The sequence below is a fragment of the Trachurus trachurus genome, assembly GCF_905171665.1.
Source record: "Trachurus trachurus genome assembly, chromosome: 9".
In the NCBI taxonomy this organism is placed as follows: domain Eukaryota; kingdom Metazoa; phylum Chordata; class Actinopteri; order Carangiformes; family Carangidae; genus Trachurus; species Trachurus trachurus.
The window spans coordinates 4,618,947-4,634,393 of NC_139895.1; the positions used below are offsets into that span (position 1 = coordinate 4,618,947).

The 15,447-nt window shown below is 43.4% G+C and overlaps 1 protein-coding gene across 1 annotated transcript in view; it reads left to right on the forward strand.

The window, feature by feature from the left end:
* The window catches only part of prdm6 (PR domain containing 6), a gene marked incomplete at its 3' end in the record, with an annotated part of 110,056 nt that overhangs the window by 77,205 nt on the left and 17,404 nt on the right, over nt 1-15,447 (forward strand). The window contains exon 7 of the mRNA XM_083979018.1: nt 5,123-5,507. Within this exon, the coding sequence (XP_083835144.1) occupies nt 5,123-5,507 (385 nt within the window). The remainder of the gene's footprint in view (nt 1-5,122; nt 5,508-15,447) is intronic.

Genomic DNA, 15,447 nt, shown 5'->3' on the forward strand with positions numbered 1-15,447 from the left:
CCTCCTCCTCTTCCTCCTCCTCCTCCTCCTCTTCCTCCTCCTCTCCTCCTCCTCTCTCCTCCTCTCTCTTCCTCCTCCTCCTCCTCTTCCTCCTCCTCTCTCCTCCTCCTCCTCCTCCTCCTCCTCCTCCTCCTCTCTTCTCTAGGTGACCTACTGTTATGACCGGGATCATAATTGTCTGTATTGATTTGATAAGACTTTATAATCACTGGTAACGTTCTGGTTATTGATCGGCAGCAGAGTGAAGTGTTCTTCATACCAGTAAAGAGAGAGAGACACACACACACACACACACACACAGTTTATCTGTTTCACTTTATCAACGGATTTGTATAAAATGTAAAATATAATCTGAAAAGACAAGACGACAACATGACTTTATTTAAACAAATCACATGCGCAAAACAAAACCAGCTGTGTGTGTGTATCTGTGTGTGTGTGTGTGTATGTGTGTGTGTGTGTGTGTGTGTGTGTGTGTGTGTGTGTGTGTGTGTGTGTGTGTGTGTATGTGTGTGTGTGTGTGTGTGTGTGTGTGTGTGTGTGTGTGTGTGTCCCATAGAGATCCATTGTTTCCAAAAAACTATTAAAAACACATCAGACACTGTAGTTTATTTTCTCTCCGTCACTCACACACACCTAACACACTGTTTCGATCATCATTGATTTATTAACAATAACAGAATCTATAATTCATCTCTTGTTTAAAACTCTTTAATATACAAAACAGACTTTTTTTTCTTTTTTTTTGCACAAAAATGAAACAAGACGACTGCGTTTCAGTGTTTTATTTCCCATGATGATGATGATGTCACTAATAGTTTTGACCTATAAGATAATCAGACAGGTTCATCAGGTCGTTTATGACATATTAGTTTGACTTAATCCTCTTTCTTTCCTCTTTTTCTGTTTCTTTTCATTCTTTGTTCCCTTTAATAATAACAATAATAAGTAAAATAGTGATAATGGACGGTAAATTAAGACGGAATAAAAAGACAGTGCAGGAATAAAAACATCACATTGTATATTTTTACATTGTAAAGCACTTTGTACTAACCCTCTGTTTTGAAAAGCTTTATATAAATAAAATGTATTACTATTATTATTATTATTATTATACAGAAGAATGTGATGTATATCCAGTCAAAGTGAGTGACAGGAAGACAAACAGAGAACTACAGTAACTCTGAGTGGAGCTCCAACGTCTGTCACCAGCGCTTCACATCAACATCATAAATACGTCAAAACTTCGTTCCCCGAGAAACCGAATGTGAATGTTTAAGATGTTTAATGAAAGTCAGACATTTATTGTTTTTATTCCTTCAGCCACATCAGAACCAAAATGTAACGTGGGCGTCTGTGGTTCACGAGGTTGATCCAGATCAGTTTAAGTTCATTTTGACGTCAAATATAAAAAAAACAGATCAACACTCGACGATGAAGAGACAGGACGTCGCCAATTCACCATAAATAGAGTGTCTGCACTGCAAAAACTCAAATATCTTACCTTATTTCTAGTCAAAATGACATTTCTAGTCAAAACAAATCTAATTCTACTTAAAATAAGACTCATCACATAAAAAGTAGCTTGTTTTTAGACACTTTTTACTTCTTTCAAGCAGATTTTCACTTGAAATAAGTAGAAAAATCTGATAGTGGAGCAAGTTTTTCTTCCTTATTACAAGCACAAAAACATTTTCTACTTATTTCAAGTGAAAATGATCTAAAAACAAGTAAATTTTTAGGTGATGAGTCTTATTTAAAGTGGAAAGAGTTTAGTTTTGACTAGAAATGAGACATTTTAACAAGAAATAAGACAAATATTCTTGGAAAAAATTTAGAGTTTTTGCAGTGTGATGCTGAGACGGAGGCCGATGCTGTGAAAACTTTCAGCTTCACATCGCACAAAGCACAAAAGAAAACACACACTCTGCAGCAGTGTTGCAGGCTGCGTCGTCATCTGCATAATTCTCCCATTTGGATGATGCATCTGGCGCTGCGCAGCCCAAACCGTATCGACGGGCGCTTTTTATTTTTTGTCAACGCAATGTTTGTAGCGAAATGAATTAAGAGTGGGCGAGCGGCGCGTAACGCGGGCGTCGATAGCGCCGTCGGGGCGACTTACAAATGGTGTAATTATCTCCTCATAAGGTTATTAGAGGATCAATGGAGCCTGGTGGCCGGATGGCAGAGGTGAGCTGATGACGGATGGAGAATCTGCAGAGATGCAGCACGGACACGTTGCTGCATGTTAAAGCTTCCAAACAAAGAGAGGAAACCATGGAGCTGCAGCGGCTCAAGTCCAGATGTTTGTTTTTTACATTAGATTAAAGTTTAAGGCGAAACACTAACAGGCAAAAACACTGTTTATTCATGCACTGATCAATTTTGAGATTTTTGGCTATTTTTTTGTTAAGGATAACATGTATTCTTTCAGAAAAGTCAAATGAAATGGTAGAAAATCCACATTAAGGTTTTTATTTTACTTAATTTTGTCTCTTTGTCAGTAGACTTCTCCTAAATTCACCAAAAGTTAACATGCTACTGTTGTCTGACCCATGTCATGTCAGGTATCATTGTAAAGCTCTCTCTCTCCTGAACAATTATCTAGGCTCCAAAAATGGTCATTTCCTTTGTATCCGCAACAAATCGTAAAAGTACGATTTACTTTAACAATCTATGGAATTTTACAGTACAAGTCTTTAAAGGTCGTTTTCTCAGAAAGAGTTTTTCAGACTCAGACTCTGAGCTAGAAATCTCCACTTCAGCAGCACTTACAGACACCAAACCTTCCAGTTTGATCCCTTTGTATATTCTGAAGGTTTTTACAGAGGGGATTGTTGATATATCATTCACAGCCTCATTTATACAACATTTTATTCATAAAAACATGGAGAAATTTGATTTTTTTTAGGGCTGGTGACAGTATTTTCTCATTTACAGAGTGATAAAAAGAGATATCCAAAATCTCCTCTGTAAAAACTTCTGACTCTAATATGTCAACAAAATAAAACAAGAATTTTGAAAGTAACTTTATCCATTTTTCAGATTTCGGTTCTGGAAATGTATGCAAATTAGCACATATTTCATCAGATATTGCCTCATTTACATATTTAAACATAACATTTGACAAAACTTGTAATACAAAAAATATTTGTCTTAATGTAAGTGATAAACTTGGGAAGTTTCACGGTGATATCTGTTAGTTACCTGTAGTGTCTAACCTGATGGCAGAGGTGAGCTGATGAAGGATGGGAATCTGCAGAGATGCAGCACGGAGATGTTGCTGCATGTTAAAGCCTCCAAAGCTGCAGGCGCTCAAGTCCAGATGTTTTTTTCTTTTTTTTTTACATTGGATTAAAGTTTAAAGAGCAAAAAAATGATTAGATTTTGGTTGAGAGAAGGTCGCGGTCGTCGTGGTCCAGAGGTCGACGGGATGTGACACAGAAGGGGAAACGATCCGCAGGCCTCTTGTTTTCCAGGCAGAATGAAAAGAGAGCCAGTTAAAGGAAGACAATCGCTCCTAATGTCACGTCAAACATAATGAAGGGTTATGGAGTCCAGGTCCAAGCAGACCAGAACAGACCAGACCAGAACTCAGCCGAGGCCTGCACGGCTCCGTGAGGTGAAGACAGCTGCTTCAGACTCCAATCCAATTTACACAATTTCATCAAATGTCTTTTCTTCCTTGTTGATGCAGTTTGGACTCATCAGAAACACTTCTCGGTCCTGAAGCTCTTCATCTTCTCTGCTGCTCAGGACATTTGTCTCTGAGGCCTTTTCATTTCACAAAGAACCCAAAGACAGAAACACACATGTTAAAGGAGACATAGTTTGTCACTTGTCCACAAATTAAAACAGTTCCCAGGTGTCTTGAAGACATGTCTGTGACATGCTTCGGTCAAAATCCCCCAAGGATCAAACATCACAGCTCTTTTTATCCTCTCAAAACAGCCCTGTTCAGAACGGCTGGTTTCAGTGCCTGTCCCTTTAAATGCAAATGAACCACTGCTCACCAGGCCCCGCCCCCTTCTACCGGTACCAGGTAGGGGTGGGGTTATGCAAATTCAAAAACTAGTTACATCACTGGACACAACTAAAGGAACAGTTCATAAAACCATGTGGATTTCAACCTAGGGAGCCTGAAAATTACAGATTTTTTTGGTCAATTCTCACATTTTGGGGACCGGACGGCAAGACGAACACCCAGATATATGTTAAAGAGCCTTCAGAAAGTGATATTTCCATAATATGTCTCCTTTAAAGTCACCAATTTAAGAGGAAAAAACTTTGATAATCTTTCAGTCACAAAATTGAAAGAAAATTGTGTTTGTTTTTTTAAAACGAACGACAGAAACCCGTCTCTACGCTCTGGAAGGTTAGAGCTGAGCAAACTGAGCAAAAATAACAAGTATTGTCTTTTTCTTCTTTATACAAACTTTACGTGTTGCTTTCTCTCAAGGTCAAGGATAAAAAGATGGAACAGAATAAGAAGAATAAATGGTAGAACAGAAGGAGCACAGGAAATGTAATTCTTAAGATAGAATGAAACAAATGAAAACAGCAGCAGTCGTCTGTGTTATTGCGAAATGTGACTGAAAAGTTGAGTTTGATAAGATCTTCTACAAATTTGTATATTAAAATACAGTTTTAACAGTTTTAATCCAGCTGTTTGTTTTTCTACATATGATGATCATAATACACAGCTGTATGTGACAGTTGAACTTGGACACTGGTGGTGTTACAGCTGAACCCAAACATCTGTTGGAAACAGTGGTTTTATTATCGGGGGACTTTTATTGTGAAAATCAGTCTTTTTTTCTCTTTTTTTCTGCTTTTCTAGAATACTACATGTGTTCTATTGCGGTCCAAAATGGATTATGTTTGAATGTGTCAAGCTCCAAGTTTCTCTCCCTGTCTGTAATGATGTCACTTCCTCTGACAACTACACACAGCTGTGATCAGTTAATTGCATGAGTGTGCTTATTTTTTAAAAGGAAGTCACACAGCAGTAAAGTAAAATACTGGGTCCTGATGAAGGTCAATAGACCGAAACGTTGATAAGTGTTGATTTTTTTTATGAAACTCTGTCTCTAACCCGTGTCCTTGTCCCTCTGGTCTCCAGTGAACGTCCCGGCCACCGTGGTGGAGGCCATGACCCGGCAGGAGTCGCTCCAGTCCTTCAGCAAGAACGGCAAACCCACCTCCTCCTCTTCCTCCTCCTCTTCCCCCCCCTCCTCCTCCGTCCACATGCGCTCCATGGTCTTCCCCCACTCCCCCTGCCCCCGGAGCTTCTCCCTGCTGGACAAGGTGGGCGTGGGCATCCCGTCGGACTCGGGCTTCGGCCCGCTGGGCTCCAAGAACCAGCGGGTGCTGGCCAGCCCCACCTCCACCAGCCAGCTGAGCAGCGAGTTCAGCGACTGGCACCTGTGGAAGTGCGGCCAGTGCTTCAAGACCTTCACCCAGAGGATCCTGCTGCAGATGCATGTGTGTCCGCAGAACCCCGACAGGTAGGAAACACCGCCTGGCTTAAAGGGATAGTTCAACATTTTTTTGGCAAATTGGCCCCATTGCCATAATCTACCTATAGTCATAGCAGTAGGTTCGTTACCTTTAATTGTCGGTGCAAGTTGTTTTTAGAACGGCGGAGCAGAGCCGTGAGCTGCTCAGAGCTACGCTACGGAGGCTCATTATGGGATTTCTTGGTTTCCCTCATCAAACTCATCAAATACACAATCCAACAACTCCACAACGCTCTGGTGGACAAGTTGTGACCTGCACATTCACCACACTATGAGATAATAACACAACGTTACCACACAGAGTTGTTTTAGAGGGAAATTCATGCAAAACCGCTGATGCGCGTTTTTCATCAAGCAGTCTCTGTATTTAATGTTAAATGTTTCTCTAAAATAACAGACAGAGTTGTTTTAGAGGTAAATACAGAGACAGCTTTCATTTTTGATGAATGAAAACATTGTTGGCAAATATTTTCACTTTCGTCTGTCTTGCGCCGGTCCAGGAATTTCACCGTGCGCGCTGAGGCTCATGGGAAATGTAGTGTGAAAACACTTTGCTTTCCAAAACTCCTCGTAGTTAGAAGTTGAAGGACTGGACTTCTTGGAGTTCTTCATGACGTCTTTCATCCAAAAGGCTTCTTCAGTTCTAAAGACCAGTGTGGAAGGGGTCAAAGACCTTGGAGGTGGTTTTAAGAGTCGTTTCCACTGGTCTGAGAGGCCAAACGTCTTCAAGAACTTAAAGAACTTATATAAACCACCTTCTCTTCTTTTTTACTCTGCATAGACAAAAAGCAAAGCAACTGAGCAATAATAGAAAGTGTGCATTGGATTGTGGGAAGTTTAGGGAATTGGTATGAGAAATGTAGGAATTTGGTTACACGGTGGTACGATTAATTATGAAACCTTAAACAACCGTGGACATTACCTTGACCACTTACAGTTTGCCTGACTATAAGAAAGACTCTTTGAGATTTATTCTCTCAGCTCCGTGTTTCAAGGTGAGAAGATCAAGACATTCAGCAAGAAGACTGAGTAACGTTTGGACACTGTGGTTTTTCTTTATTTTTATTACTTTCTACATTGTAGATTCAAACTGAAGACATAAAGGAACACATGTGGAGTTATGGAGTGAAGACAAAATTGTTAAACAACGCAGAATGTGTTTTAGATTTTAGATTTTCAAAGTATAATATATAGCCATATTTTAATCTGATGGCAGCTTTTTGCACACTTTTATTCTGTCATCTGTTTTCCAACGGTGTTGAAGGAGCTGAGCACTTGTTGCTGTTTTACCTTCAGCATCTCAGTTGGCTTTTAATTCTCACTTTTGTCTTTACTCCATAACTCTTAACTTCCTTCATAGTTGTGCTGTCTTCAGTCTGAATCTACAATGTAGAAAGTGATAAAAACTAAAGAAAAAGCCGTTGAATGAGACGTTGTGTCGTGTCCAAGCGTTTGACTGGTGCTGTGTTATTAAAGAGCCACTTAACATGACTTTTTTTTCACGTCTTCAAAGAGAATTACATGAAATACATCTCGGTCCTTTTCCAAACACACGACACTCCATCATGTTTAATATTTCCTGGAGGCTGAAACTCGACGCGGCTTCTCTAAACTGGTTTTCACACACGTGTAGCTGTGATTTATGACTCATCATCATCACCATCACCATCATCATCATCATCACCACGGCGACGCTGCTGCTGCTGCTGTTACTACAGGACGAAGGGACTGTGTAGTGGCTCAGAGTTAAGAGAGCGTTAAAGTGTTGGAGTGTGTAGAGCGTCTGCCAACTTAATTATATACAGCGTGGACGGACGGAGGAAGGAAGGGTGTGTGTGTGTGTGTGTCTATGTGTGTATGTGTGTGTGTGTGTGTATGTATTGGAAATTTTTTGCTTAGCTTTATTTTTTTTTGCGGGGAGAGTCAGAGCGGCGTATAAATCAGCGCTGTGCGTCAGTGAGAAATACCTCGCCTTACGGTGACGGGCCCAGGAAAACAGATGCCACTTATTCAATAAACTAATACTCATAGGGAAGAAAAATGTGGGCTGGATATGGAGGGAGAGGGGGAGGAGGAGGAGAAGAGGAGGAGAGGGGGGGTCGATGTGGAGCTGCTGTCAATAGGAAGGTTTTATGGGACAGAGGAGCAGATAAAATTCAGCTGAACAAGCCAAACAGACCAGAGGAGACGGAGCAGAGGACCGGGACACATCGTCGTCCACTAGGCAATTTTATTTGTATAGCCGGTTTTTTACCAACAGTTTGTCTCAAAGGGCTTTTACATCCCATAATAACAACATCCTCTGTCCTTAGACCCTCACATCCACTGAGGAAAAACTCCATGGAAACCCTTTTAACAGGGAAAAATCTGACTATAGCGTCACGTGACCAGGTGTGGTAGTTAGTTAGTTATTAACCGTCATGTAACCATGGGAACGTCAGAGTGTGAAGAGAGAAGTTGTTTCATTTCAGTCACATGGTTTCTGTCTGAAACATGACACCAGGGAGTTCCTTCTTCTTCCTCTTCCTCCTTTTTCCTCCTCCTCCTCCTTCCTCTTTCTTTTTCTCCCTCCTCTTCTTCCTCTTCCTCCTTTTTCCTCATCCTCCTCCTTCCTCCTCTTCTTCTTCTTCTTCCTCTTCCTCCTCATTCTTCCTCCTCCTCCTTTTTCCTCACCATCTTCTTTCCTCTTCCTTTGTCTTCCTTGTCCTCCTCCCTCATCCCCTTCTTCTTCTTCCTCCTCCTCCTTCGTCTCCTTCTTCCTCATATTCCTCTTCCTTCTTTTTCCTCATCCTCCTCCTTCCTCTTCTTCTTCTCCCTCCTCCTTCTTCCTCCTCCCTCCTCTTCTTCCTCCTCCTCCTTCATCTCCTTCTTCTACCTCTTCCTCCTTTTTCCTCGTCCTCCTCTTCTTCCTCCTCTTCCTCCTTCTTCTTCTTCCTCCTTCTTCTTCTTCCTCCTCCTCTTTCCTCACATCCACTTTCCTCTTCCTCTTCTCCTTTTAGTCCATGAGCCAAGACCCCAAAATTGGCCTCCCGCAATCGAACGGGTGGGCAATTTCTAGTTTGTTTTTTTGACTTGGTAGACATCTCTAGTGAACAGTTTGGCATGATAACCATTGCAAACAGGTAGCTTAGTGGTGGTTATCATGTGTTGAATAGGTGGACCGGTAGAGTGGAAACTTGAAAACTGTGTATAGTGCTTGTTCGGTATTATGCTGTTTGTTGACCACTCAGTGCCTAAATCACTTCAAGGATGTTTTTCCCTTTTATCAAGACCCTACTGTAATAATAATAGACTCACCTCAGGAATATGTGAATGAAAATGTGATAAAAATTAGAACATACACATGAAATAGCCAACGTTTTTAGAGTGTTTTACTTTTCATGCAATAACAAGAACAAACAAATATTTTTTTACACAATTAAAATCAACTAAAGAGCTTGCTCCTTCTGTCACAAATAGTGTGGAGCATACTGCCAGTACAGTATTTCAAGTGTCCCTCTGTCAATGACCTACAGAGTTCTACTGCCGCTTAGAAAGACAATGGAACAGACCTGATATCCCCCACAGCTCCAACCACCAGCCATCGATCAGCAACAGCTCCTCCAAACCTGGATAACCTACACAGCCCCACACCCAAGTGCCACCCTCCCCCACACCTCTCACACCTCTCTCCATCATAGAAATCAAATCAAATCAAAGAAGGAGAGGTGAAGAGACTGTTTAAACGGCTGAACCCATGCAAAGCTGCAGGCCCAAACTCTAGCCGTTTTCCTACTAACATCAGCGGGTCGACGCAGGTTTTTTAAATGCGGGTCGACCCGCTAACAATCGGCATTTGGCTCCTTTCCCATTGACCAAAATGAGCCGGGTCTGTCTGTCTAACCCCCGCATAAACCAGTCGCCCCGCTTTCATTCGCAGTGTGAGAAACACCGTGTCATGCCCCAGCCGCCCGCCACGGAGGACAGCGAGTCTGCCGCGGCCGCCTTATGATGGACGTCCGCGGCACAACATGTCAGTTAAACAGACTGTCGCTACTTTTTTTTCCAATCTTTTTTGGTCAGTGTTCTTTGATCTTCAAATCCCAGTCTTGAATGCAAGCAGAGCTTTGTTTTGGTAGCCTACGTGAGACGCGACTGGTGCGATGATGTGGCATCACGTAACACCCAATGTCATCACATAAATTAGCGGGTTGAGCCGGGTCTGGTGTTCCCACTGCAAGCCGATCAGAGCCGAGCCGATTGAAGGCGATTTTAACCCGCGTCGCTTGCCGAGTCATTTGACGCGGGTCGACGGGGGGGCATACATCAGTCCGACTGAAAAGTCCGACAGCTCATTTCTCCGACTACCCATTCTACAGTGTTCAGGTTAGGTTTAGGGTAAGGTTGAGGGTTAGGGCTACTTAAGTCGGAGAAATGGGAGGTCGGACTAATGGACTCAAAAATAAAGAAATGTATGGTCGGAGAAATGGGTAGTCAGACAGACGTCCCGGGTTGACGCGGGTCAGTGCGTTTGTGGGTTTAAATGGGTTTTTTGGCCAGTGGGAAAGGGGTATAAGTCTCCCCCTCCACCCTGAAGCACTGAGCCAATCAGCTGTCTTCGGTGTTCACACACATTTTTACACCTCACTGGAGAACTGTCATGTGCCAGCTTGCTTCAAGGCCTCAGCCATTGTTCCAGTTCCCAAAAAGACAAGGCTCACAGGCCTTAATGACTACAGACCCGTTGCTCTGACTTCTGTGGTCATGAAGACTTTTGAGTGCCTCGTCTTGACCCACCTTAAGGACATTACAGTTCACCTACAGAGCCAACAGATCTGTAGATGATGCTGTAAACATGGCCCTCCACTAGCACCTGGACTTCCCAGGATCCTACGCCAGGATACAGTTTGTGGACTTCAGCTCTGCCTTCAATACGATCATCCCAGCTCTGCTCCGTGACAAGCTCTCCCAGCTTAATGTGCCTGACTCCATGTGCAGGTGGATTACGGACTTCCTGACTGACAGACGGTAGTTCGTGAGGCTGGGGAAGCATGTCTCTGACACCCGGACCATCAGCACTGGATCCCCCCAAGGTTGCGTCCTTTCTCCTCTGCTGTTCTCCCTGTACACCAACAGCTGCACATCTGGACACCAGTCTGTCAAGCTCCTGAAATTTGCTGACACCACCCTCATCGGCCTCATCTCTGATGGGGACGAGTCGGCCTACAGCAGCGAGACGGACCCTCTGGTGTCATGGTGCAGCATGAACAACCTGGAGCCCAACGCTCTGAAGACAGTGGAGATGATAGTGGACTTCAGAAAGGACCAAGCTGCCCTCCCCCCTGTCATCCTCTGTGACTCTACAGCGACCCTGGTTGAGTCCTTCCTCTTCCTTGGCACCACCATCTCCCAGGAGCTCCAATGGGAGCAGAACATCAGCTCCCTCACCAAGAAGCCTCAGCAGAGGATAGGCTATACTTCCTGCTGCAGCTGAAGAAGTTTCACCTCCCTGTGAAGATGCTGGTGAACTTCTACACTGCCACCACTGAATCCATCCTCACATCCTCCATGTCAGTCTGGTGTGCTGCAGCTACAGCCAGAGACAAGGCCAAACTGCAGCGTGTCATTCACTCTGCCCAGAGGACGATCGGCTGCAGCCTCCCATCTCTTCAAGAGCTGTACATCTCCAGGACCCGGACCTCACGCCACAAGAACAGTTTCTTCCTCTCTGCAGTCAGCCTAATGAACAATGCCCCAGTTCCCCCTAAACCTATGGATGTAATATGCTATAATGTTAACTCATTGAGTGCCGCGCTCCTTTCCAAAGTTTTAGTCAAGTGTACCGGCAATTTAGACCATTTTTGACTTTTTATGTAGAGCCATAGTGTATTCTATATTATTGCCACCAACACATACTGTAGCTCAATTGAAAGGTTTAACTTTATGCTTCAAATGACCACAAACCGTTTGTTTCTACGTGCCACCGTTCCTGAGAAAAGTCAAGCTAAACATGGCTGGGTTTCACCAAAATCCCTCCTTTTTTTCTAGAAAAGGAGATAGAGTGTCTTTTATGAAAGCTGCTCTGTTTGTGCCTGTCGCTCTTCTCACACTCGCATTTCTGGATCAAAGGGCTCGTATAAGATAAATATATTCAACAATTGTTGTTCTATTCACAAAACCACCATCGGGGGCGGGGGGGCGCCACTAAACAACAATAACACAGACGCACCGTGCCGTGTCACAGCCTCTAGCCGCGGAACGTGAGGGTCTGTCGGCCACAGCGCCTCGGGAAGACCGGTCCCGCCGGTGGTCGCGGTCCTTCTGTGGTACGGGTCGGTGATGCCGGTCTGCTTTGGCCCAGAGACCATCAGATTTTACCGCGGGAGGACTTTGGGGAGGACACGGTGTTGCTCCAGATGAAGACCGGGCGGGACAGTCGGCTGAGAGCTTCCTGTTTCTGCTCCGAGCTGCTGCTGCAGCCTCGCGGGTGAGAGCAGAGCAGCTGCTGCATCTGCATGCAGAACTCCTTTTGCAAAAGCCGAGTTATGATAAAAACTTCCAGATCATGAGCTGTCATGTGACTTTGATCGTCATCTATTTCAGTTCACCTCGTCATAGAGTCCCCAAATTTACATATAATGTGTATTAAAGTGTCTATTTTCATAATTTAAAAAAAAGGCAAAAAACGAAAAATCTCGTTTTTGGCACTCAACGCATGGGAACGAAAAACGAGAAATTACGTGGTTGGCACTCAATGAGTTAATGTCATCTTTACTCACTACATCTTAGCCTTCTTAACCTTGGATGTATATATAAACATTAAAAATGTTCCCTGTATAATGTGATTTCACATAAGTCCTCTGCTACTTCCTGCTAACAGCAGTATTAAAGCCGATTTTCCCCCTCGCTCCCTCATGCACCCAGTGGAATTAGCGCCAACTAGTGGTGCAAACAAATATTATCTGCAGGGCCTTTCTGCAACTGCAAAGGCACTCTAAATCATCAGTAGTGGCACACAAATTATGAAATGTGCAACATCGGAGAATGGCCATAATTGGTGTATATGGCATTTTTATGGTCAAAATAGTGAATGCATGATAAATATTGTTAAGCTACTCTTGTGCGAAGGTTATCATACCAATTAATAATCTGGACATATATAGGAATAATAAAATAGCAACAAGAATTTGCCCACCCTTTCGATTGCGATTGGTGGTCTGGCTCATGGACTATTTGTCTTCCTTGTCCTCCTCCCTCCTCCTCCTCTTCCTCCTCCTCCTCCGTCTCCTTTTTCCTCTTCTTGTTCCTCTTCCTCCTTTTTCCTCCTTCTCCTCCTTCCTCTTCTTCTTCTTCTTCCCCATCTTCTTCCTCCTCCTTCGTCTCCTTCTTTCTCCTACTTTGTTTTCTTCCTCCCCCTCCTCCTTCCTCTCCTCCTCCTTTCCTCTTCCTCTTCCTTCCTCTTTTTCCTCTTCCTCCTCCTCCTTTGTCTCCTTTTTCTCCCTCCTTCCTCTTCTTCCCCATCGTCTTTCTCCTCATTTGTCTCCTTCTTCTCCTCCTTCGTCTCCTTCTTCTCTCTCCCTCCTCTTCCTCTTCCGTCTTCTTCTTCTTCTTCCTCATCCTCTTCCTTACTCTTCCTCTTCTTCCTCCTTCTTTTTTGTCTTCTTCATCCTCCTTCCTCTTCCTCCTCCTCCTCCTTTCTCTTCTTCCTCTTGATTTCCTAACACCTCCCTCCCTCTTTCTCTTTCTCTTCATACATATTTATTGATGTTTACTTGATGGGAACATTTGGAGCTGAAGACTGATGGCTCTTTATATCAGCGTGAAACACACACACACACACACACACACACACACACACACACACACACACACACACACACACACACACACACACACACACACACACACACACACATCATCTTTCTCAGGTTTGTTTTTTTCTGCTGACTGTTTCTTTTTCTGAACTTTTTCTTCCTCCGTGTCATTTCTTCTCCCCCCCCCCTCCGCCTCGCGTGTCATTTCAACTAAATCCATCATCGGAGGAGTTGGTTGTGGTTTGTTTACGCGGCCGAGTCGTCGAGGCCTTGAACGCCTCTCGGTCCGAGGGTTTGAAGCCGGTGTCGGCGCCGAGCGACGGATCAGGAGAAACCATGTGAACATAAATGGACTGAAGGAACTCGCAGTGTTTAAACCACCGCCGCGACGAGCCAAATTAATAACCACGCGCTACTTTATGATTGATGTGTTTACGGCGCCGCTGTTTAAAAGACTCATTAGTGCTTTTAGTGAAAATGGGACGTTTCTTTTTTTTTTCTCTCTGTGTGTGTTTTGTTTCGTGGAGCTCTTTGATCTCCGGGGTCCGCGGGCGGCTCAGATCTGGTTCTGGAGGCCCGAGCTGTTTATGGGATAGAGCATGTACGTACAGTACATGTGCATATGGAGCCGATCAGGAAGCGTGTGTGTATGCATCATCACACAGGAATTAAAGGTTACTAGTGATGTGTCACTCACACATCTTCACTTTTTCCACTCGTTCACTCAAACGTGTAGTTTTCTCTGTTATCTTAGCTTAGCTTTAGCCTTATTAATCCTGCATGGGGAAAACCGATTTAAAACCAGGTCTTTCCACAATCCTTATTCCTTTCCTTCTTTCCTTCCTCTTTTGATCCAATTGACCTGATCTGTCCCCTCCCTTCTTTCCCTTCTTCCTTCCTTTTTCCCTTCCTTCCCTTCGTCCTTACTTCTTCCTTCCTTTTTGACCCAATCTGTTCCCTCCCTCCTTCTATCTTACTTTCCTTTTTCCCTTCCTTCTTTCCTTCCATCTTTCCCTTTGTCCTTCCTTTCCATGGAGTTTTTCCTCAGTCGATGTGAGGGTCTAAGGACAGAGGATGTTGTTACGATGCCATGTAAAGCCCTTTGAGACAAACTGTTTGTAAAAACGGGCTATACAAATAAAATTGCCTTGCCTTGCCTTGCCTTCCTTCCTTGACCCAGGAGGACAACAGGAGGGTTAATAAGTCTAATTTTAGAGCAACTGAGTTAAGTGATAGGCTATTTATTTACAAATGTAGCCACAGATGAAGACAAAATCAATCTTGTATGGAAAAAAGCATTAAAAATCGCAATAATCGAAGAATCGTGGCACCAATAATCGAATCGACAATCGTTATAATCAAAGAATCGAAGCTCCCATAATTGAAATCGAATCAAATCGTGAGGTACCCTTGTTGGAACACCCCTATTAACAACATTAGATGTTGTATGAGTCGTTATGATGGTCTGGTTTCATCCTCAGGTGAAGAAGCAGAATATCTAAACTCAGATTCTGCAGCTTTTTCTTTATTCACATGAGATTAATAAAAGAGAACAATAAACACAAACCTCCATCCATCATTCACTTCATTTACATCTCACCAAAGTCGTCCATTTTCTCCATTTCTCTTTGTCCAGTTGTGTTTCTTCTCATCTGGATTTATGAGTTGTTGTACTGTCAGTTTTTCCACTTTGTGTAAACGTGGTCAGTGATTGTTGGTCCGTCGGTCTGGGGACGAACTCATCGGTTATTTATTTCACCTACTGTGTTTTAACAAAGATCGCTGTCGTTCTTTATCCCACTTTGTTCTATTGAACTACAGAGACAGAGACACGGTTATTTTACAACATTTCCAACACGGCACGGTGTTGTCAAGTCTTTTTACAGAAGTTAAAAAGCTCCAACCCTCAGATAATTCAGCTGTGATGACGCTGGAGGTCGTGAAGCAGCGCTGGTGGAAGAAGAAGGTGATGAAATGTCATGAAAACTGAAAGAAAACTCCTTCATTTCATTCAGATACCAGAGGTAGAGAACATGTGAGGACAGAGCCGATGTTGGTATTCAACGTTCAGACCTTTGAGTCCTAATCAGCTGATTAACATTTAACCTCTGATGACTAATTGTTGTTGGACTCGT